At 44.4% G+C, this 22,315-nt stretch overlaps 1 protein-coding gene across 2 annotated transcripts in view; it reads left to right on the top strand.

The window, feature by feature from the left end:
* PAFAH1B1 (platelet activating factor acetylhydrolase 1b regulatory subunit 1) overlaps positions 1 to 12,449 on the top strand; it is a 1,367,099-nt gene extending 1,354,650 nt beyond the window's left edge. For both annotated transcript variants that reach the window (XM_069615068.1, XM_069615067.1), the window contains exon 11: positions 11,455 to 12,449. In XM_069615068.1, coding sequence (XP_069471169.1) covers positions 11,455 to 11,528 — 74 coding nt within the window. In that variant the 3' untranslated portion in view covers positions 11,529 to 12,449. The remainder of the gene's footprint in view (positions 1 to 11,454) is intronic.
* Positions 12,450 to 22,315: the final 9,866 nt, after the last annotated feature.

Genomic DNA, 22,315 nt, shown 5'->3' with positions numbered 1-22,315 from the left:
GGGTTTTGAAATTTGGTCTAAGCGCTTTTTTTTAGTGGACAACGCCAGCAACAAAACCAACAGTATTCTGCCAGCAACTACCAGGGTAATAGCGGCTAGTACAATCAGAGAGGTCAATGCCGTGGCAAAGGAAGAGGCCGGGGTTTCACCCCCAGAGACTCCCAAGCCACCAACACCACCAAGTGACGCGAAGATTTGCGTCCCCTCCCATGCAACGCCGGTCGGGGGCCGGTTAACATCCTTTCTTCCAGCATGGGAGGGTATAACTTCAGACCGCTGGGTACTTTCCACCATAGCCCGCGGCTACTGTATAGAGTTCAACAGTTCCCCAACATACAGACCCCAGAGGGGACGCCGCATGACACCAGAACACCTCGCCATCCTTCTCCAAGAAGTGGACCAACTGCTGGAAAAAGGAGCCATAGAGGACGTGCCTCTATCTCAGGTAATGGAAGGTATTTATTCAGTGTACTTCCTTGTACCCAAAAAGGATCTAACCATGCGCCCTGTATTAGATCTGCGCCCAGCGAACAAGTTTGTCAAACCCCAAATGTTTTGTATGGTGACCTTACAGGAAGTGATCCCACTGCTATCACAGGGAGATTACATGACAACATTGGACAAGAAAGATGCATACTTTCATATTTTAATGTTGCCAGCGCACAGAAGATACCTCAGGTTCATGATAGAGGGCAAACACTACCAGTCGGCATAGCATCTGCACCAAGGGTATTCATGAAAGTACTGGCAGTGGCAGCGGCCCACCTGCGCAGGTTATCCATCCCAGTATACCCTTACCTCGACGACTGGCTCATAACGGGATTCTTACGAGACATGCTTCTCAAACACCCGAAAGACTGTAGACCTTTTGTTCCAACTGGGCTTCTCCATCAAGAAGAAGTCCAGCTTAGACCCCAGCCAAGTCAAACAATTCCTAGGGGCTCTAATTCGAACAAAGGACGGCCTAGACAATCTAGTGGTGGTCTCGCAGGCCTTGGTTCTCTCGCTACGGTGGTGGACAAAGGAAAACCCTTTGCCACACCCGCGGTGGAGGCCACTCTAACCACGGACGCATCCCGCACAGGATGGGGGGCTCACCTATCCCATCAGACTGCTCACGGAGTGTGGACTCCGAGCGTAGCATCCAAGCACATAAACCTACTGGAGCTACTGGCGGTGTTCAAAGCACTAAAAGCCTTCCAGGAACACCTACACCACAGCCATGTACTACATCAACAAGCAGGGGGGCACCCACTCTCCAGGACTGTCCAAGCTGTCCCAGAATATATGGAAGTGGGCTCCCAGACACAACATGTTCCCAATGTCACAACACGTACCAGGGGAACTCAATCTGCTAGCAGACAAACTCAGCAGAGACTTCCCCCTGCCCGAAGAGTACGAATGGCGATTGCACGAAGACATTGTCTTAGACATCTTCATGCAATGAGGATTCCCGGAAATAGACCTGTTCGCAACTCTGGAGAACTCACAATGCCAAAGTTACGCCTCCAGGTACCCCCAGAACCAGTCCAAGGGGAACGGTCTGTCGATTCAATGGTCAGGGAAATTTGTCTACGCCTTTCCCCCGACTCCCCTTCTCAACAAAGTTGTGCACAAGATGCACCAGGAACAAGTTACCATGATACTAGTGGCCCCAATGTGGGCCCGGCAGCCATGGTTCGCGCACTTGATGGAGATGTCCCTATCTCGCCCTTCCCTGCCCGTACAACATGCTGTCACAGGACAAGGGCAGGACACTGCATACATGCCCTCAGACCATGAACTTAGCAGCCTGGCTCCTGAGATCATAGAATTTGGACATCTACAACTTCCGCAGAGATGTGTGGACATCCTCAGGGAAGCCAGAAAACCTAATACTCGCCACTGCTATTCTAGCAAGTGGAGAAGATTTGTCATCTGGTGTAGAGGTAAGAGCATCAACCCAGTTGACTGCTCTCCCACACACATTGTTCTGTACTTGACCCATTAATGGATTCAGGTCTAGAGTTCGATTCCATTAAAGTCCACCTGGCGGCACTTAAAGTGTTGTGGTGGAAGATACCAGTTATCAAGGCCTTCATGGAGGGGGTAAAGAGAATACACCCTCCGATAGCTAACTCAGCTCCCGGATGGGACTTTCCAGACTCATGGGCTCACCATTTGAATCCATGCACAAGGCAACTCTTAAAGACCTCACTCTTAAGACTGCTTTCCTAATAGCTATCACCTCCTTTAGGAGAGTAAGTGAACTACAGGCTCTTTCGAAGGGATTGTGTCCTCCGACGTATTCCTCATCTTGGATATCTCCTTCCAGCTCTGCTGGCCTCGGAACATTTTTTCTCTCTAGAGGGCGCTGCGCGTCGACGTCCTCCGAGTCGACGTCCTCCGAGTCGACGTCCCTCGACAGCCGCCGTATCCACGTCGACGTCATCCTGTCTATAAAGGCCGCGCGCAGCGTCCGTTGCTCAGTTACGTTTTTCCACGCTTACTCAGTGCCTCGGAATACCGTTGCTCAGTTCTTGTCAGATTAATCCTATTTACCTCGAGTTTTTCGATCCGTACTCGATGGCTTCCTCGTCGGAACCGACAACTCCTCGATCCGGCTTCAAAAAATGCCGAGATTGTGGGGAAAAGATGTCGCTGACTGACCCTCAGAGTTTGTCTCTGGTGTTTGGGAGCTGAACACCATTGTTCGGAATGCGAAGACTGTATGTCCATGACAGCTAAGGCCCTGAAGGAGCGTAGGGGGAAGCTGGAGAAAGGTAAGACTTTTAAAGCTTCTTCTTCGTCGACGAAGTCGAGACACTCGTCTCCTCGTCACCATTCGCGCTCCAGGTCTCGGAGTGGGTCCCATCACTCCTCGAGATGGAAGCACTCGAAGAGGAGACGTCGAAGATCCCCTTCTCCGTCTTCCTCTTCCTCTGTTTCGCCAAAAAGAATCCCTTGCCCCACGAAACATAGTGCCCGGGCTGAATGGGAGGAATTCCACAAAAATGATGAGCGTCTTCGAGAAAGCGGCCTCGACCCCCTCGAAGACTGCCGAGAGCGATGCTCTGGTCGAAAGACCCGGAGGTCAAAAACGCTGCGAGTCGCAGTACCCGGCGAAGGAAACCTCTCGAGCGCGTCTCGAACCCTCGAGTAGGACTATGACCTCCAAACCTTCCTCGAAGGTTCCGTCGACGAGGGTTCCGTCGACGCCGAGGTCGGTGTCTTCGACGCCGTTGTCGAAGGGACCTTCGACACACGGGTCTGTCGACTCAACACCAGCTTCGACACCGACGCCAAGAAAAGTCACGGTTACGACACACCCAGTGACTATCCCCAGGTCCTCGACGTCAATGGCTTCGAGATTGTCGAGTAGAATTCCAATTCTGTCGAGGTCTTCGAGGCCTCCGCCTTTGTTTTCGACGCCACGCTCGAAGCCTTCGACGTCAGCGTCGACGACATGGACGTTTTCGAGGCCGATAATGACAAGTTCGGCACCCTCTGCCTTGGAAATGGGATTTACTCCCTTTATGAGTTCAGAACAATTGAGAACTATGTCCTCAATTTTGGAAGAGGGTGAATTGTCTGAACAGGAAGACACATTTGAGTTGCAGGGACCTGTAACCCCAATTAGAGAGGAATTTTCCTCTGAAGAGCGCAGGTTAAAGGATCTTCATGATTCCTTACATGAGGCAAGTGGGTAAGACACTTCCCCTGAGGTGGAGTTTGCTAGGCCAGACCTGGGGGAGCATGCTGGAACCCCCTATAGAGCCTTAATGACCAGGATCACAGAGTTCATGGGGTGGTCTGCACCTTCACAATCTTTCCAACAAGATGACCTTACGGATATTCTTGACAAAGGCCCACAGGAGGATCCTGTGGTGCCTTTTCATAAAGCTCTTCAGAGGAAGATCATGACAAACTGGGAAACCCCAGATGTCGTACCAGCAGTAAATAAAAAACTGTCTACAAAGTACAGGGTATCTTCTACAGACCCGGAGTTTTTGTCTAAACACCCATCCCCAGAAAGTCTGGTGGTACAGGCAGTATCCTCTACCGATGTCAAGACGGCTTATCCTACCGTCCCACAGGACAGGGATGATAAAAAATATGATGCTATGGCAAAGAAAGTCTTTTCAGCATGTAGCATGGCGTTAAAATCTGTTAATGCTACTTGCACCCTTGCTAGGTTCAGCCATACACTTTGGGAGTATGCTTCTACAGCGGCTGACTGCATCCCGGAGGGAGAAGAAAGGGATGCGTTCCTGAATATTATACAGGACGGTAAAGACGCTATGTGCGAATCCCTCCAGACGGGCATTGATTCGGCTGACAGTATCAGCAGAGCAATGGCGGCTAGTACATCAACCAGGAGATTCGCTTGGTTGAGAAAGTCTGGTTTCGCCCCAGATGTGCAAGCCAGGCTCTTGAACATGCCATTCGATGGCTCTTCTTTGTTCAGGAAAAAGGCGGATGACAGTTTAGAGAAACTGCAAACTTCAAAAGCAGCAGCAAAATCCCTAGGAGCTGCAATCCGTCAGACTCCTTTTCGTCCCACAGGAACCTCTGCGAGGGGCAAGTCTTTTCGCTTCTACTCCGCATTCGGAAGAGGTAGAGGACGACCGGCTCAAAGGGGACAAAGAAGAACTACCCGAGGTGGACGGGGTAGATATTCAAAAGCCGCAGCAACAGCAGGTGCCTCTTTACCATCGGCATCTGCATCAGCCGCCCCAAAACCACTGAGGACTTCCCTCACAAGACACCTGTAGGAGGCAGGTTAACTCAACATCTGGCGGAATGGCAGGCTATAATGTCAGATGCTTGGGCATTGGAAACAGTTGCCCAAGGTTACTGCCTGCCTTTCCTACGTATACCTCAGAGTCATCCACCGGGGATCAGCTCTCAGAAAGCTCCAGATCCGCTCCTCTTGCAGGAAATTTTGGACCTGCTAGAGAAAGGTGCCATAGAACCGGTACCTGTAGCGGAGAGGAACAAGGACTGGTACTCCCCTTACTTTCTCATTCCGAAGAAAGATGGAGGACTGAGACCCATATTGGACTTGCGAGAATTGAACAAATTCCTCAGAAAAGACAAATTCAAGATGGTCACTCTTTCTCAGATCCTCCAGGCCCTTCAGTTCCAGGACTGGTTGGTATCTCTGGACCTTCAGGACGCTTATTTCCATGTGCCTATCCATCTCAAACACAGGAAATACCTGAGGTTCGCAATTGGCAACTCTCACTATCAACTTCGAGTGCTGCCATTTGGGCTGACCTCCGCCCCGAGGGTCTTCACCAAGTTAATGTCGGTAGTGGCTGCAAGTCTAAGGAGGGAAGGGATTCACGTCTACCCCTCCCTGGACGATTGGTTGATCAGGGCTGTTTCTTCGGAACAAGCTCAGATCCAGCTAAATCACATGTGCCACTTCCTTCAGACTGGGCTTCTCCCTCAATTTAAAGAAGTCACAAATGATACCATCGCAGAGACTCCAGTTCATAGGAGCGATCCTGGACACTTCCCTGGGAAAAGCCTCGCCACCAGAGGTGAGGGCTCAAGATATTCTACAGATGGTTACCAAGTTCCAACATGCCCAACGTCTCCCAGCCTTCGACTTTTTGAGGTTGATAGGCCTCATGGCATCCTGCATTTTCCTAGTGCCAGAGGCTCGCCTGAGAATGAGATCCCTCCAGTGGGCACTGAGGACTCAGTGGTCACAATTCTCAGGGAGAATGACAGATCTTCTTCAGGTTCCCGACAGAATAGCTCGAGACCTTCAGTGGTGGGCCTGTCAGGAGAACATTCTGAAAGGAGAACAGTTTTGGCAACCCTGACCGGAGATAACAGTAGTCGCGGATGCCTCACTCACGGGGTGGGGAGCCCACGCCAACGACTTGACCATCAGCGGTCGTTGGTCTCCATCGGAGTCCAGACTACATATCAACCTGTTAGAGCTGAGAGCCATCAGACTTGCGCTGAAGGCGTTCCTGCCAGCTGTACAAGGGAAGAACGTTCTGATAATGACGGACAACAGGGTGGCCATGCATTACCTCAACAAAAGAGGAGGCGTAGGATCACTACCCCTGTGCAGAGAGGCGATGCAGCTCTGGTTTTGGGCAATCCAAGAAGGAATCTCTCTATCGGCAGTTCACCTAGCCGGAGAGAAGAACTTGACAGCGGACGCTCTGAGCAGGCAGAACACAGTCTCCCACGAGTGGGAGCTAGCTCAGGAAGTCCTTCAAGAGATCTTTGCCTTTGGGGAACCCCTCAGGTAGATCTGTTCGCCACCAGCATAAAAAGAAAATGCGACCTGTTCTGCTCAAGGGAATTTCCCCCGAGAGGAGCTCTGGGAGACGCGTTCATAGTGGACTGGGAGTTTCCGCTTCTGTACGCGTTCCCACCGGTCCCTGTCATTCCTCAAATGATCAGGAGGTTGAGAAGATTCCGGCGAACCATGATCCTAATTGCCCCGGGTTGGGCCAGGAGAACGTGGTACCTAGACTTGTCCATCTGCCCTCCAATTCGACTTCCACTCAGAGAGAACCTACTCTCACAGAAGGGAGGTCGGGTTCTCCATCCAGACATCAAAACCCTCAACCTTCACGCTTGGCTTCTGAAAGGCTGAGGTACAAGGATTGGGACCTCCCTGATGATGTTATGGAGGTGTTGCTTTCGGCAAGGAGGCCAGCAACAAAGTCTTTATACCGCTGCCGTTGGAACAGATTTTGCAGCTGGTGTAGAGAACAGAATATCGACCCTTTTTCATGTGGTACACCAATGGTTTTGTCCTTCCTACTATATTTGGCAAATTCAGGCCTTCAAGTTGGCACCATTAAGGGCTATCTCGCAGCGCTATCCATCTTTAAGCGTACTGCGGAAGAACCATCCTATTTCAAATTACCCTTGGTAATACAGTTTCTAAAGGGGTTAACCAATGTTTATCCCCCAAGACCATTCCAAGTTCTCCTATGGGATTTAAACTTGGTACTAACTTTCCTGATGGGCACACCTTTCGAACCTCTCCATTCTTGTTCGTTAAGATTCCTTACCCTTAAAACTGTTTTATTAATAGCATTTACATCTGCTAGAAGGGTGAGCGAATTACAAGCTCTTTCTTGTAAACCCCCTCACACAATATTTCACAAAGACAAAGTTGTCCTGCAAGTGAAGCCTAATTTCCTCCCAAAGGTGGTTTCTGAATTCCATACACTCAGAAGATTACCCTACCATCTTTCTATCCTCCTCCTCACCCGGGGAAAGAGGAAGAGAGGTTACACAGGCTAGACCCTAGGAGGGCTTTAAGTTTTTACATCAGTAGACTAGCCAGGATAAGACAGGCAGACCAGCTGTTTGTAGGTTACGCAGGTCACAAGCTGGGGTTACCAATAACTAAGCAGACCATTTCCAGATGGATCATTCTAGCCATTCTGGAATGTTATAAACTGGCAGGGAAAGAGCCCCCTCAAAACCTTAGGGCTCATTCGACCAGAGGTATTGCAGCTTCATCGGCCCTCAAAAGAGGCGTGCCGGTTAAAGACATCTGTGCGGCCGCTACATGGTCGTCTGTCCATACCTTTACACGTTTTTACAATTTGGATTCCTCCTCCAGTCAAGAGACTAGGTTTGGAAGGGCTGTACTGCATTCTATTCATCAATAGAAGACAGCGTGAAGTCAGTACTCCCTCCTCCAATAATAGAATACTGCTATGGGAGCCTATCTAAAATGAGGAATACGTCGGAGGACACAATCCCTTCGAAGAACAAGTTACTTCTTACCTTGTAACGTTCTTTCGACGGGATGTTCCTCCGACGTATTCCTCATCGACCCTCCCATCCATCCCCGCAGTTCTACTTCCCTTGTTGTTGCAGCTTACGCTCCTTCAGGGTGATTAGTTTAGTCCAGAAAGTATTATTGTGTGCTACAAAACGGAACTGAGCAACGGACGCTGCGCGCGGCCTTTACGTCGATACGGCGGCTGTCGAGGGACATCGACTCGGAGGACGTCGACGCGCAGCGCCCTCTAGAGAGAAAAACTTTTCTGAGGCCAGCAGAGCTGGAAGGAGATATCTAAGATGAGGAATACGTCGGAGGAACATCCCGTCGAAAGAACGTTACAAGGTAACTTGTTCTTCTGTTCTAGACCCCTTCGTAACAGTTCACAAAGATAAGGTGGTTCTACGCACACACCCAAGGTTTGCAACGAAATTCATCTCGAAATTCCATGTAAACCAGTCAATAGAACTACCAACGTTCTTTGAAAACCCTTCCAACTTGGGAGAAAAAAGTCTGCATACACTGGATGTACGCAGAGCTGCCATGTTCTACATGGAAAGAACCAGGCCACTGAGAAAGACTAATTAGTTCTTTGTCTCGGTGGCAGCAGGAAGAGAAGGAGATGCAGTCTCAAAGTCCACTATATCTAGATGGATTGTTCAATGCATCACTCTCTGTTACACTCTTGCTAAGAGAGAACTACCCTTCAAGCCAAGAGCACATTCTACTCGAGGCACTGGGGCTTCCATAGCTTTCATTGCAAATGTTCCCCTTGAGTCCATCTGCAAAGCGACTATCTGGAGTTCTGTGCACACCTTTACAAAACACTACTGTCTAGATGCACACTCTAGATCTGACTCCGAGGTGGGACAGGCAGTATTAAGACATCTTTTCTCTACTGTTCCTTCTCATAACCCACGCCAACTCTGGGTACTGCTCGCTAGTCTCTGCACAGCATGTGATTCTAAGCAGATTAACAAACATCAGAAGACAATGCATTACTTACCGTAAAAGCATTTCTGATGGTTGTATCTGCTTAGATTCACATGCGCCCACCCTTCCTCCCCGCTCGGATGGAAGGAACATAGACATCTTTCTACATCTCTCTTTTCTGTACTCACTCACTGACGTATAAAAGGCTCCCTCAGGGCAGAAAAAATACAAACTGAGGGAGCTCGACGCGTGAGGGATTGTGGGTACAACGCACGTCACTATAGGGATAGTGTTACAGACACGCCTTGTCGACGTCCCCTTTTCGACTACGAAAAACAAAATGCAATACTCCGCAGTGACCACTGGATGTCGGACCTATGCACAGCATGTGAATGTAAGCAGATACAACTATCAGAAATGCTTTTACGGTAAGTAATGCATTGTCATATACTTGCTTCTACCCGCCGCTTGTGTTTTTTTTTAGGCATATGTTTGTATATAGTCGCACATATATTTGCTCTTTTTCTGCTATATTGTATAAATTCTTGCCAAATACTGTAAACAAGCTTAAGTTGTCATGAAAACTGTTGCACTCGGCTACCCCTGGGTTTGGCGCGCATTACCAAATAATAAAACAAACAAAATGCCATTAAGAGACTAGACTCACCTAGTTCAACCCTGAAATAAAAGATGATGAGAAAACACTATTTTGGCCTGAATGATTCTTGGGAGGTGTGCAGTGGATCGGGGACCTCAGATATGACAAATGGCTGACCCTGAGTCACGTTCAGGATACGTGGGAAATTCCTAATTGTACACAACATGATTATCAAAGGCTTAAAAGAGCTATTGGAGAAATTCAGTCTAAAGAGGCAACTGATTTTGTACCCCTAAATGCAATGGAAAAACAGAAGGTGGTGGGCCTGCGAGTAGATACTATTAACTCATTGTCTAAATCTAAGGATAACAGATCACTAATGGAAGAATGGACTAGGAGATTATCATGTGAAATGACACCGGAAAGATGGAAGAATATATTGATGAATGTTTGCCTGTCTACAGTGAGTTTAAGCCTGAATAGGGTCTATTGGACTCCTGAGGGATTACACGAGAGAGGACTGTTTGATACGAATGACTGTTGGGGATGTTTTCACAGAATGGGCACTTTGGAACACATGCTTTGGGAGTGTGAGAGCGAGTAATTGCTGTGGTAGACTATATCATTTTTAACAATGTATTAGGGCAGACCTTGGATTATGATTTTAATACTTTAATTCTCAGTGATGATGAGCTGAATGATCTACGAACTTCGCAACGTAAATGGCTATTTAGAGGTGCCTCATTGGCCAAAAAACTAATATTGAGAGGATGGAAATTGAAACGATCCCCGGAAGTAGATGTTTGGATGGATGAAATGTTGAAATTGGCAGATATGTAAAGGCTGATGTATCAAAGAAAGGAAAAAAAGTATTTTTTGAAAAAATATGGGTTAGTTTCCTGGACATGTATTAGATCTGTTTGAAACAGCCTGTGGTAAATTATTATTGTTGCCTTTTTTGCGGGGGCGGGAGGGGGGGTTAAGAGATGTGTAGTTATAATAATGGTTTATGTGAAATGTTTGTAAATTTATAAAATGTCAATACAAAATAAATTTAAAATCTTTAACTTGTCACAGCTTTAAGTGCAACGGTGACTGCTGGGGTTCGGCCCTATGCCGACTCCAGCAGCAGACATTGTGACGTCACAACAGAAGCATAATAATCAGTAGTTGTGATGTCATTTTCTAATAAAGGTCAGTTGTGATGTCACAACTAGCCTGTAATAAGGAACATTATTTCTAGGCTTTTATACAGATATTGCAGGCTGACATGTATTACATGAATAGTGTACTAATTTTATTTTTAGTTTGTTTAAAGCATCGCCCTAACACAAGAGCAGCAAAACGCTGTACAGGGTGTGGGTAGCCAGCATTTGGGCTGGTATCTTATAACAGTAGCGCAGTACTGAGAGTGGCGGTCTGCGTCAGTCTGTACATCCATTGGGATTAGTCCCTTCTCATGTGTTGTTGAAAAAGCCACTTCTTGAGAGATTGTGCAATTGGAGAAGTTTGGGGACATTCCGAGCTGGTACTGGGATAGAGTATGAAAGGGTGGGTGTGACACAAGAACGTTTTTGTCCGTCCTCTTTGTGGGCGAGTTGTGATTCGTAGCCATTGGTGGATTTGCAGAGAGAGGGGCGCATGTGCCACCAGATATGTGGAGCTTAGCTGTCAGGTAGGCTGGTGTGCTACTCGTGACTGCTTTGATCAATGCAGTCTTGAACAGTATCCTGGAATGGAGACCAAGCTAATGTAATAAGTCTAGGAGAGTGGTGATTTGGTCAAATTTCCGCACACCTGTAATAAAACTCATCTTCTCAAAGAGATCCATATCTGAAGGGTAGGTTCGGAAATTGTAGTTGTGTTGCTCTTGCCAGTTTTTAGAATGACACGTACATTGCCTGAAATAGAAAAATAAATGTACTAAATCAAAGCCTGTTGTCAGATCAGCTGAAAAATGATGCCGGTTTTGGGAAGTTAGTTGGACATGCTACATATGATATGTAGCTGACGGTATCATTTTGCACATGTACTAATTGTGTTAAATACTGAAATAAAAATGTATCAAATAATTTAGGTTTAAGATCAATCCTACTTATTCTAAGCAAAGTGTAGTAAAGCTGATGCACGCAGTTTAACTTTTTTTAAAATTTTGTTTGTTTTACAGATTTCCACAAGACAGCACCCTACGTAGTCACTGGAAGTGTAGATCAAACTGTGAAAGTGTGGGAGTGCCGTTGATTGAATTCACGTTGAAGCCTCGCACACAATCACCTTTCCTCTTGATGCACTCAGATACCATGGTTACCCATTGAGCTCTGTTTAAATAACTATTGTCCTTTCATGTAAATTATTCTGGATGTAGATTGAGCTTCTTAAATGTTACACACAAGTATTCATGCATGGTGAATCCAAATTGTATACTGTAAATTTATACGTTGTCTAGAATTACCATAGATTAAGAAATGTGGGCTGCTTTGGTCAATTCAGACCTAAGAAGGCAGGTTTGTTAGCTGAAACGAGGGCACTAAAACTAACCAATTTACGGTCATTCTGTACGCCAGTCTATTGAGACTTGAAAGATTGCACTTGTTCTCCTATGACAAATTATATATAAAGCCTTTCATTTTGATTTTTCAGAATCTTGTTACTAGACTGTATTTAAACTATTGCAAAGTTTTCAAGATGCATATGACAACGAACTCATACATCTGGTTTACCCAACTGTTATGATTGATCTGGGGTGATGATCGTGCTACCCACATTTGTATGACAATTATTTACATTTTTGCACAAACTAAAAACACGTTTTAGGTTCACACAATCCTTGTATTTTTTTCAACCCATTAATCTATTCTTATTGAAGATGGTTCAAGAATTTGGTGCAAGCCATACCTTCACTTAAAGCTCCCTTCTTTTAATGAAAGAAACCATTGACAAGATTGTAATGGTGCAACTGATCTCTCCCAGTTGATAATGCGCAGTGCCTCATTTCATTAATACTTTTTATTGTAGTTAATTGGGGCGTGCAGCACCCCAAATATGTGATGTCGGGGTTATGTTGATATGTTGTGCCCCACTTTTGGAATCGTGCGGAACCTATGGAATACTACTTAAAGGTTGTGCATAACTGGGATTAATAAAGTTAACATCAAATATTAACATTTTGCAGATCTATCTTTGGCGAGAAAAAAAACGGTGTGCTCTGCATTGAATCTTTGATGGGCCTCTTAAAATGGCCTATTGAAAATGTAGAAATGTTTTAGTTGGTGCAAAATCGTCTGAGTGAAAAGGAAAGCTAAAAAAAACAATTGGTACTTGAAGTGGTGTGTGAAAATGCGACCAGTTGTGTGGCGTGTCCTTTGTAACCAGTTATACAGATTTGGTAAACTTACACATAGCTATATCATCACATTTTGGCCTCAAATGAGTTAAGTGGTAATATGTTTTAAGTATTACTTTATATTCGCAGGTTTGATGTCTGAAAATAACCGTTCAATTCACAACTTTAAACATTGTCAGCTACATCCCATCAGACATTGTTATACAGTAGTTTGGTCATTTTGCGTTTCCCGCCTTGGAGCCAACCCATATATTTACTGCCCTACAGTGGCAGAATTATCAAAATAACTCATAGAAGGCGAATGCCCATTCCTTCCCAAGTGCAAACGCCTTTATGATGCTGCATGTTATGGTGGCAAACCATTTATTTTTGCATGGCAAAACGACTTCCTATGCAGTTTCATTTCTGTCCTCGTAATCTGTTCTTTCAGTTGGTATGTGTTTTATCAAGGCTGCTAGTTGCTGTCTCGTCACACCACTGCATTTTTCTCCATTTAACGTTACTGCTCTTGCTCTCGGCCTTGCCATTTGAGCCCTGGATCCAAACAATGGATACTTAGCAATAAGTTGTGTTTATCCGAACAGAACTTAGTGTATCTGGTGTCTTCCACTCCTAACATCCAACGAGTCAAGGCTTTGTATGATGGTTTCTCTGTGCACTCTTGATGCACACAAAGAGGTTGACTGATCCTTCCGTTCCATCCACTAATAAGATGCACGTGCTGTAACATCTGCTGTTGCCTATTTTGCTATTTGGTCTTGCTGTCGGCTATGAACCCATGCCCTAATTAATGCAGTTCCCAGGTTCAGTACCAACCACCTCTGCATTATACACTGAGTAGTTATGCTCCACAATAAGGGTGTTGGCTAGATTCCAGTGGCTAATTGCCAATTCTAACCTAGTCCATCAAGCTATGTCTAGCTTCTGCTTCTAGGTGGTTGCTGGAAACAAGGCCTGGCTTGCTTGCCTTGAGATTTGAGGTTTAGTATGGCACTGTTTTTCTTTGCTCATAGCATATCCATTCCGGGATGGCATCATTGTAAAATATGCTCTGCTGAACACCCTCGTGGTAATGATTTTCTTGCAGTATTCCAGGAATCATTGTTTCTTGGTACCACAATTGAAACACCTCAACATCTGTATAGAGGAGTTATCACTAACCTTAAATACCTTCATGATATAATTGTAGGATTGAGACGTCATATATGCTTAGATGAACCAGCCCATGTTATTTTGAATTTGGAAGTGCTGGGTTCAATGCCCGAGTGATTCTTTCAGAACGTCCTACTTGGTTGACTGGTTTTGAAGAACTGTAGTGTGGCTCATTAGGGATTCCATTTGGGAACCATTCCATGGTGCAGGTGAATACTCGCTAATACTCATATTGTTTGTTCCACCTACAAGTGGCTGAGAAATGATTATGCCGGTTCTGAAAGGTTTTATGAAAACACTTTGCCCGAAAATGTAAGGGTGCCACCAGTTGTCAGTACTGAAATAGTTTTCATCTCTTTCGATGGAGAAATTTCTATTCTTTAGAAACGCTCATTGTGACAAGACACTTTTATTCCTTCTGAAATCAACATTTTCTTTCAGGGATATTCACAGAATAACCAAGTACTCTGCCATTTGGTTTTTCTACAATCCTCTGCATAGAACAAATTAATGTCTTTCCTTCTAAGTGTAACTCTGGTAAAGTCTTATCCTGAATGAAAACATCAAACCAAGACATCAAACCAAGGCATTTTCGTCACTGCAGTAACTCATGCCCACATTTAAAAGAGAGCAAATGCAGAGTTCCTCTTGAGTTATAGTTCTCTAATCACTTTATAATCCTGAAGCCAGATTCATCCTCCTTCCCCTCTCCCCGCTCCCTCCTTGGCATTTGCAGGATGCTGCATGAAGTCTTCTACTACGTTTTCTTTTTATCGCTAAGGCAGATGTGGTCTCTGGAAAAGATTCATGGTTCTAGGTCTCGAAGATGGGCATTTATGGAGCTCTGGTTAACTGTTCCTGAGTGGCTAAATTCCTGTATTCCATATCTTACAACATTGAATGGATATGCGCAGATTGTGCTTCTTCTAGCATTCAATTGTAATGAAACAGTATATTGATGCTTCCTCTAAATGTATGCTTCAATGTAATCTGGTGAAAATCTGGGGGAGCGAATGGTCTTTAATATGTCAAGACATTTCTGCCTAGTTAATTTTTGTTGGAGACCCAGTTTACCATTTTCTAGGGTTTTATTTTTGTGTAGCTTCAGATTTACACCAGGGTTAAGACTATCATGGTGGCTATTGCTTTGCTTCCCTGCTTGCTTGCTCATGTTAGCGTTCTAGGGATCACAGTGTGTGCCTTGCAATGGAAGCCCTTTCTTTAGTCAACCAGAGGAAACCTATTAGTTTCGAATCAGTGCCTGAATATGTTGGCCATATTTGAACCAGTCAACCTTGGTTTTTCCCTTTCCTAACAGCTAACTATTGCTCATTTGTGGAAGTGAACTTTGGTGGTTCGAGTGCTTTCTATGCCCAGTGGTTTTCTATATTTATGTAGTTACACATACATGTCTGAGAATATCGGTCATTCAACTTGCTTCTCCCAATTGTTCAAAGTGAACCCTGAAGCCAAACCCTTGGCTTGTATTGCAAAGCTCAATACTTCCTCTTTCCGGTAGCTGTCCTATGTCCTCACCTCCTATGAAATGGTGACGAAGGATGCTTTTGAGATTGGATATGAATTCCTGCTTTCATTTGAGGATTTACACCTTTTGGTTGCGAGCAGTACTGTTTTCAGATCGCTTGAAGCTGAGGGGTGGCTATTATGCCTTTTTGGTAGTAGAAATATATCTTTACACGTGAAAAGCATCTTCTGCTTTGCTTGCCTTTTCACCTCACATCGAGTACTTTGCTCCATCCCTGCAGGACCAATTTGTTCAACCTATATGATGCTATGACGGATCAAGAAGGAATACGCCCAGGCCCCCCAATAAGGTGTCTACATAGAAATTGATCATTATGAATTGGAGTATATTTTCTGTCAATGGTCTTACTTTTTTGGTGGGTTATTTCTTTGAAGGAATTCACTAATTTAGGACGTATAGTCCAAATGTATACTTTTTATTATCTATGCTTAAGGAAAATCGCCTTTGCAGCCTTCTCTAATTCAGCGACAGTAAGCCGGTTTGAAAACTCCAGTTTTGTGTCCATGACACTGGGACCAAATCTGTTATGCTCATCTTTCAAAAGTGCCCTCTCTAATATGAAAGGCGTGGGATTTTTGGGTTTTTTTTAAAAAAATTTTGGTCAATTGAACCATCAAGGAGAACTGTGAAGCCAAACTGATTGATCTTAGTAAATGCATCCTCGACTTTGTGATGTGCTGATTGTAGGGTTGTCTTGTTGGAATGTTTTGCTATTACTTTTGCCTCAAACACTGTGTGAAATCACTTCTGAACATTAAATAATATACATTTGGAGTCAGAGGAGCATGATGAATAGTTTTGCCATTTGTAGGTTTTCAGATGAAACCTAAATCTAAAGGAGTACTTGATAACACAGAAGACACTACCTAAATGCCTTTCTCTAGCAATTTAAGGATGGCTTTTTGCTGGAATTGTTTTTTGACTTGCCTGCGATTTTTGTTCACGATAACGCACAGCACATCATTTTGTTATTTGGTTATTTTGCTGATCAACTGCAAGTTCTAGAACTATATCTGTTATGACAAACTGTAGGGCTGACTACTAAAGCCCAGTTTGGTCCTGCCCATGTATTAGACTGCTTTGTCTAAAAACTAAACATAGTCACGGACTTGCTATTCTATTCGTAATGAGAATTCTGGAATGGAATCTTATGTGAAAGAAATAGCGACTAAGACTAGTAAGCAGTATTCACTCCATGAGAGGCTCTTAAAAAAAAAAAAAGAAATCCCACAATCCCCGTATATGAATAGTTCAATCTGCTGGCCAGAATGGCTAAAACTGGAGTGTGATGGCACTCGAGTTTTATCATTCGTGCCTTTTTTTGTGTAGGGCATCGATAGTACACGCTTTAGCTTTCTTTTTTAATCATGTCAGAGGTTGTACACTGCTTTATTAATTAATACATAAAAAGTATGGGTCTATGTTTAGAAAGGTTAATCTTTTTTTAACGATATTTCTTTCTTTGCTATTACACAAGTTGGGATTCCCATACACCAGCAATTGAACAGTAAATAGATTAACGTTTTGGGGAAAAAAGATACTCTGTATCCCATTAAAATGTTTTTCCATTCGGGAACATTCACAGGGCAAAAGACAAATTCCTCAGCGTATAAAGCCTCAATTTGTAGTATCAATCTGACATTTTAACCTAAAAAACAGTATCCGTTTTTTAATTCACTGTGTATGGTATGGCAAAGTCGAAAATGAACATTCTGGACGCCTTTATATATGTTTCCCACTATTGCCTTAAAAAGGGATCTCTGCGCAAAAATAGTTCTCACTGGATTTGGACCCTCCATCTCTGTGCCTGGCTTCCACAGCAACCTACCAAAAACGGGGATGCTGTACTTTGTTCACCATTAAATACTTGGTTTAAAAACACACTGCAGGCCTAGTAGTGCTTTTTAACAGAATTAATAGCAAAAAATTAAACTATTTGAGTGTCAGACTTTATTTTAGAGCTTAATATAATGGACAATAGTTAAATTAGTGGTCATTAATGGAATTAGGTTCGAAGTTCTCTTTCTGGCACAGGAAATATTCACAGCTTTCTTGTGCCTTTCTTTATTATTCCTTTCGTAGTATGTGTGCCCCACAGAGGAAGAACTAAACTTTAGGAGGGTCATTTCCTTTGTCATACTTGGAAGACAAGCACCGGGTTGGTGGACTGTACTAGCTGATAGCACACAAGCCAAAGTTACTGCTCATACTTTTACTGAGTTCTCATGCGCTGCTACGGCCCTCCCAGTCGTTGTCTGTCACACATTAGCATAGTGGCACAAGCATCTAGAGAGCTGATGCTGAAGGCGCGCCTTTGTTTTCTAAACTCTTCATAAATGTGAACTGTTTTAGAAAAGCGGTCCAAATGGCTGCCAAAGTTTCAGAGGAGACTTTGCAGAGGGTAAGCACTTTTATTCTGTAATTAAAGAGCAAGCAGGAGGCGAGTGCTGGAATCTGGAATGAACGTAAGCTTCTATCTGCAGGTCGACCTCGAATTGCAGGCAACCGGATTTGGTTTCCGTGCCATTGCCAGGTTTTGGTTAATCTGTCTTCAGTCTCTACTGTGCTGGTCAGAATTTTGCGCACACCACTTTATTCAAATCTTATGTTGAATTTTGTCAAGGACTTAAGTGATTGGAAAATGTGTTGTGTACAAGAGCATTAGGGATGGGTATATTAGCGATAGTTCATATTTTTTTTAAAAAAGTGTCTTCATTAGGCCGTTTCCAGAGCAAAACAAAGCTGCACTGTTATTGCCATCTACCTTATGCGTTTTCTTTACTACTTTAATTCGCCTTTTCTGAACACTGAACTGCTTGCTTTCTGGTTTGGTAATGAATGAAGTCTGTGTTGAAATTCATTTCTTCTGTGTTGTTCATTGGATTGGATATGGAAAATCTAGAAATACTAGCACTAGCAACTTCAGGTACTAGCTGGGGAAAAAAATGTAATTTCATGTGAACTGTTACCGTGCTGCACATTACATATCACCTAAGTTCGTTCCTGCCCATGCCGATTGCTATGCTTGAAAGCAAGCAAATGAACAAAAAACGAAATTGTTGATGCTTTTATTGAATTGTGCACTTTAGAAGTTTAAGCCGTCCTTAGTTTTGTATGGTGTCATCAATGAGGTGCCCGAGGCACTAATCATAAATAGTTGCTAGCAAACTGTCCTAAATTGTCATATCCCGTTTCCCTTTTTGTTTTTGTGAACTGACTGCTTGCTAGTATTCGTAATGTACCTTTTTTTCACAAAAACGTAATTAAATTTATTTTTCTGTTTCTATTGAAAAGTCGGGGTTTGCTAATTTTTAAATGACACAATATGTTCTTTTTTGTTTTAAATAGTTGAATTGTATGAAAGAGAAGGGCACATAAACATATTTCTACTAATGTAAAAAAAAAATCAAGTTCATTAAAAACGAACTGGTACGCTTTACTTTATTTTCAGCTGAAGAGAGATCTGCAATTAAAGAGGGTGCAAAAGTTTTGTGTTGGTGGGGGACGTAGAAACCAATGGATTTACAAGTCATAACTCTTTTTAACCGGTCCTACCTGGGGTTTTTATCTTTCCACTGTATCATGTGAGTTTCTGCATTCTCGATTTGCCTTTTTGGGGTATTCCCCATTTCAAAAAGACATTAAGCTACTGGTCCTCAAGTTGGATAGACGGACACTGACATGAAGATGAACGGCAATTTCTTAAACACTTTGAAAGTTTGCTGTTGGGTGGAAACAGTTACCTGATTGTAGGAGTTAATTGAAGATATTGACTCAAGTTCAAAAAGTATCAGTAAAGGAATGTATATAATACTGCTCTGTGTTTTACAGTAAGATTTGTTGCTCTGAGACTGTGTTAAATAAAATGTATTCGTTTTCTGCCTATTACAAAAATCCTATTGTACCAATTGGTAAACTATTAAATGCATATAAAACCGAGTGTGTTTCATTTTTTGCAAATGATAGCTTTCATATTGACAAGTTTTGTCCCCTCTTGTATTTCCCATTCTTTGTGCTTTTGTTCTTAACCTTAAAACGTAATCCAGTAGCTTAATTTCTTGCTCTTCCTTCTCTCCACATGGTTGGAATCCTATTGTAAACCAGCTCAAAACTATTTTAAAAAGGCTGTCCCTCGCTCACCAACAGTCATTACGTTTTTAGTTTGGGCTGTTAGATAAAGCACCACCTCTAAGCCAAAATGATTGCATTAGAGTACAAATGGTGAGAAATGGTAATTGGGAGGGTCTCGAAGTCTGTAGGTGTTTGGTTATTTGACTGCCCATGGTCATGCTAATCCCTATGGCCATTCCCAACCAGTTTTGCCACCTCCAACAGCAGCTCTTTGAGCGCAAAGTTTGACGGTAAGGCCTGACTAAAGCAAGCTCAAAGTGGCTGCCAGTATTTTTTCAAAAGTCTTCTGAGAGTTCATGACTTAATTGGAGTTGTAAATGTGCTGTTGGTGCAATAAAAATGTTTTAACCAGACCTGCCTCCAGCCACTCGATTTATAAGCACTATGCATGTCATTCAGTCATGTTGAAAAAGAAGTATTGTCAAAGCCAACAGTTTTGGCTTGTATGTTTGTATTAGGCATTTACTAGGCACTGCTATTGGATGCCCAGGTACTCAACATTTTGCACCTACTACCATCAATATCCAGTTAATACCACTATGGCAGTGCCTTTCCCATACGTACACACAGAACAGCCCAGACTGTTGGCATTGCCAATGCTTCATCTATCTGTTGGGAATTTTGTCGGGGGTGGGGCGATGACGTGTCCTTTAGTTTGAGGATATGGGGGAATAGCTGCATTCCTTTTGCAATAGAGCTGTTTAGGTTTGGCAATTTTGTGGCACTATGTTTGCTGCCCATAATCCCAAACTATTAGCATGGGGGAAGTGAAGCTAGACTAGAGCTGGGCTGTGATGGGAGTCATATATAGCCTGTGGGTGTTTGGCTTTTACCCACCCATTAACCACGCTTAACCATAATAGTCCCTATGGCAATTTTCAGCTACTAACAGCTTCTCCACCCCCACCCCACCCACAAAAACATCTCTTCACCTCACCCTCGGATCTCTGAGCTAGTTGTGTGCTTTTATGGGAATGCTAATGTTGCATCTAAGCAGTCTTCTGAAAGTTCATTTCGAAGGGATTGTGTCCTCCGACGTATTCCTTATCTTAGATATCTCTTTCCAGCTTTGCTGGCCTTGGAAATTTTTTCTCTCTAGAGGGCGCTGTGCGTCGACGTCCGCCGAGTCGATGTCCCTCGACAGCCGCCGTATCGACGTCATCCTGCCTATAAAGGCCGCGCGCAGCGTCCGTTGCTCAGTTCCGTTTTTCCGCGCTTACTCAGTGCCTCGGAATATCGCTGCTCAGTTTCGTAGAGAATTATTCCATTTTCCTCAAGATATTCGATCCATACTCGATGGCTTCCTCCTCTGAACCGACGACCCCTCGGTCCGGCTTTAAAAAAATGCTGAGACTGTGGAAAAAAGATGTCGCTGGCGGACCCTCACAGGGTCTGTCTGTGGTGTTTGGGAGCTGAACACCATTGTTCGGAGTGCGAGAACTGTATGTCCATGACAGCTAAGGCCCTGAAGGAGCGAAGGGGGTAGCTGGAAAAAGGTAAGACTTCTAAAGCTTCTTCTTCCTCGACGAAGTCGAGACATTCGTCTCCTCGTCACCATTCGCGCTCCAGGTCTCGAGCGGGTCCCATCACTCCTCAAGATCGAAGCACTCGAAAAGGAGACGCCGAAGATCCCCTTCTTCGTCGTCCTCCTCTGTTTCACCTAAGAGAATCCCTTGCCCCACGAAACATAGTTCCCGGGCTGAATGGGAGGAATTCAGAAAAAATATGAGAGTCTTCGAGAAAGCGGCCTCGACCCCCTCGAAGACTGCCGAGAGCGATGCTCTGGTCGAAAGACCCGAAGGTCCAAAACGCCACGAGTCGCAGCACCCGGCGAAGGAAGCTTCTCGAGGCGTCACGAACCCTCGAGTAAAGCAAAGACCTCGAATCCTTCTTCGAAGGTTCCGTCGACGCCGAGGTCGGTGTCTTCGACGCCGTTGTCGAAGGGACCTTCGACACACGGGTCTGTCGACTCGACGCCATCCTCAACACCGGCGTCGATGCCAAGGAAAGTCACGGTTGCGGCGCACCCAGTGGCTATTCCCAGGTCTTCGATGACCATGTTGTTGAGATTGTCGACATCCTCAAGCAGAATTCCGATTCTATCGAGGACCTCGAGGCCTCCACCTTTGTTTTCGACGCCACGTTCGAAGCCTTCAGCGTTTTCGAGGCCGATTACAAGTTTGGCACCCTCTGCCTTGGAGATGGGTTTCACACCCTTTGTGAGTTCAGACCAATTGAGAACAATGTCCTCAATAATGGAAGAGGGAGAACTGTCTGACCAAGAAGAGACATTTGAGTTGCAGGGATCTGCAACCCCAGTTCAAGAGGAACTCTATGATTCCTTACATGAGGCAAGTGGTTTAGACACTTCCCCAGAGGTCGAGTTCGCTACGCCAGACCCGGGGGAGCATGCTGAAACCCCTTATAGAGCCTTAATGGCCAGGATCACAGAATTTATGGGGTGGTCAACACCTTCACAGGCTGACCTCACGGATATTCTTGATAAAGGTCCACAGGAGGATCCTATAGTACCTTTTCATAAAGCTCTTCAAAGAAAAATCATGTCGAACTGGGAAACCCCAGATGTCGTCCCGGCAGTAAATAAAAAACTGTCTACTAAATACAGGGTATCTTCTGCAGACCCAGAGTTTTTGTCCAAACACCCATCCCCAGAAAGTCTGGTGGTACAGGCAGCATCTTCTACTGACATCAAGACTGCTTACCCTACCGTCCCACAGGACAGGGACGATAAAAAATACGATGCTATGGCTAAGAAAGTCTTTTCGGCATGTAGCATGGTGTTAAAATCTATTAATGCTACTTGCACCCTTGCTAGATTTAGCCATACACTTTGGG

Source organism: Ambystoma mexicanum, chromosome 9 (assembly GCF_040938575.1).
Source record: "Ambystoma mexicanum isolate Mex_15411 chromosome 9, UKY_AmexF1_1, whole genome shotgun sequence".
NCBI lineage: Eukaryota > Metazoa > Chordata > Amphibia > Caudata > Ambystomatidae > Ambystoma > Ambystoma mexicanum.
This window is presented reverse-complemented; position numbering and strand designations above follow the sequence as displayed.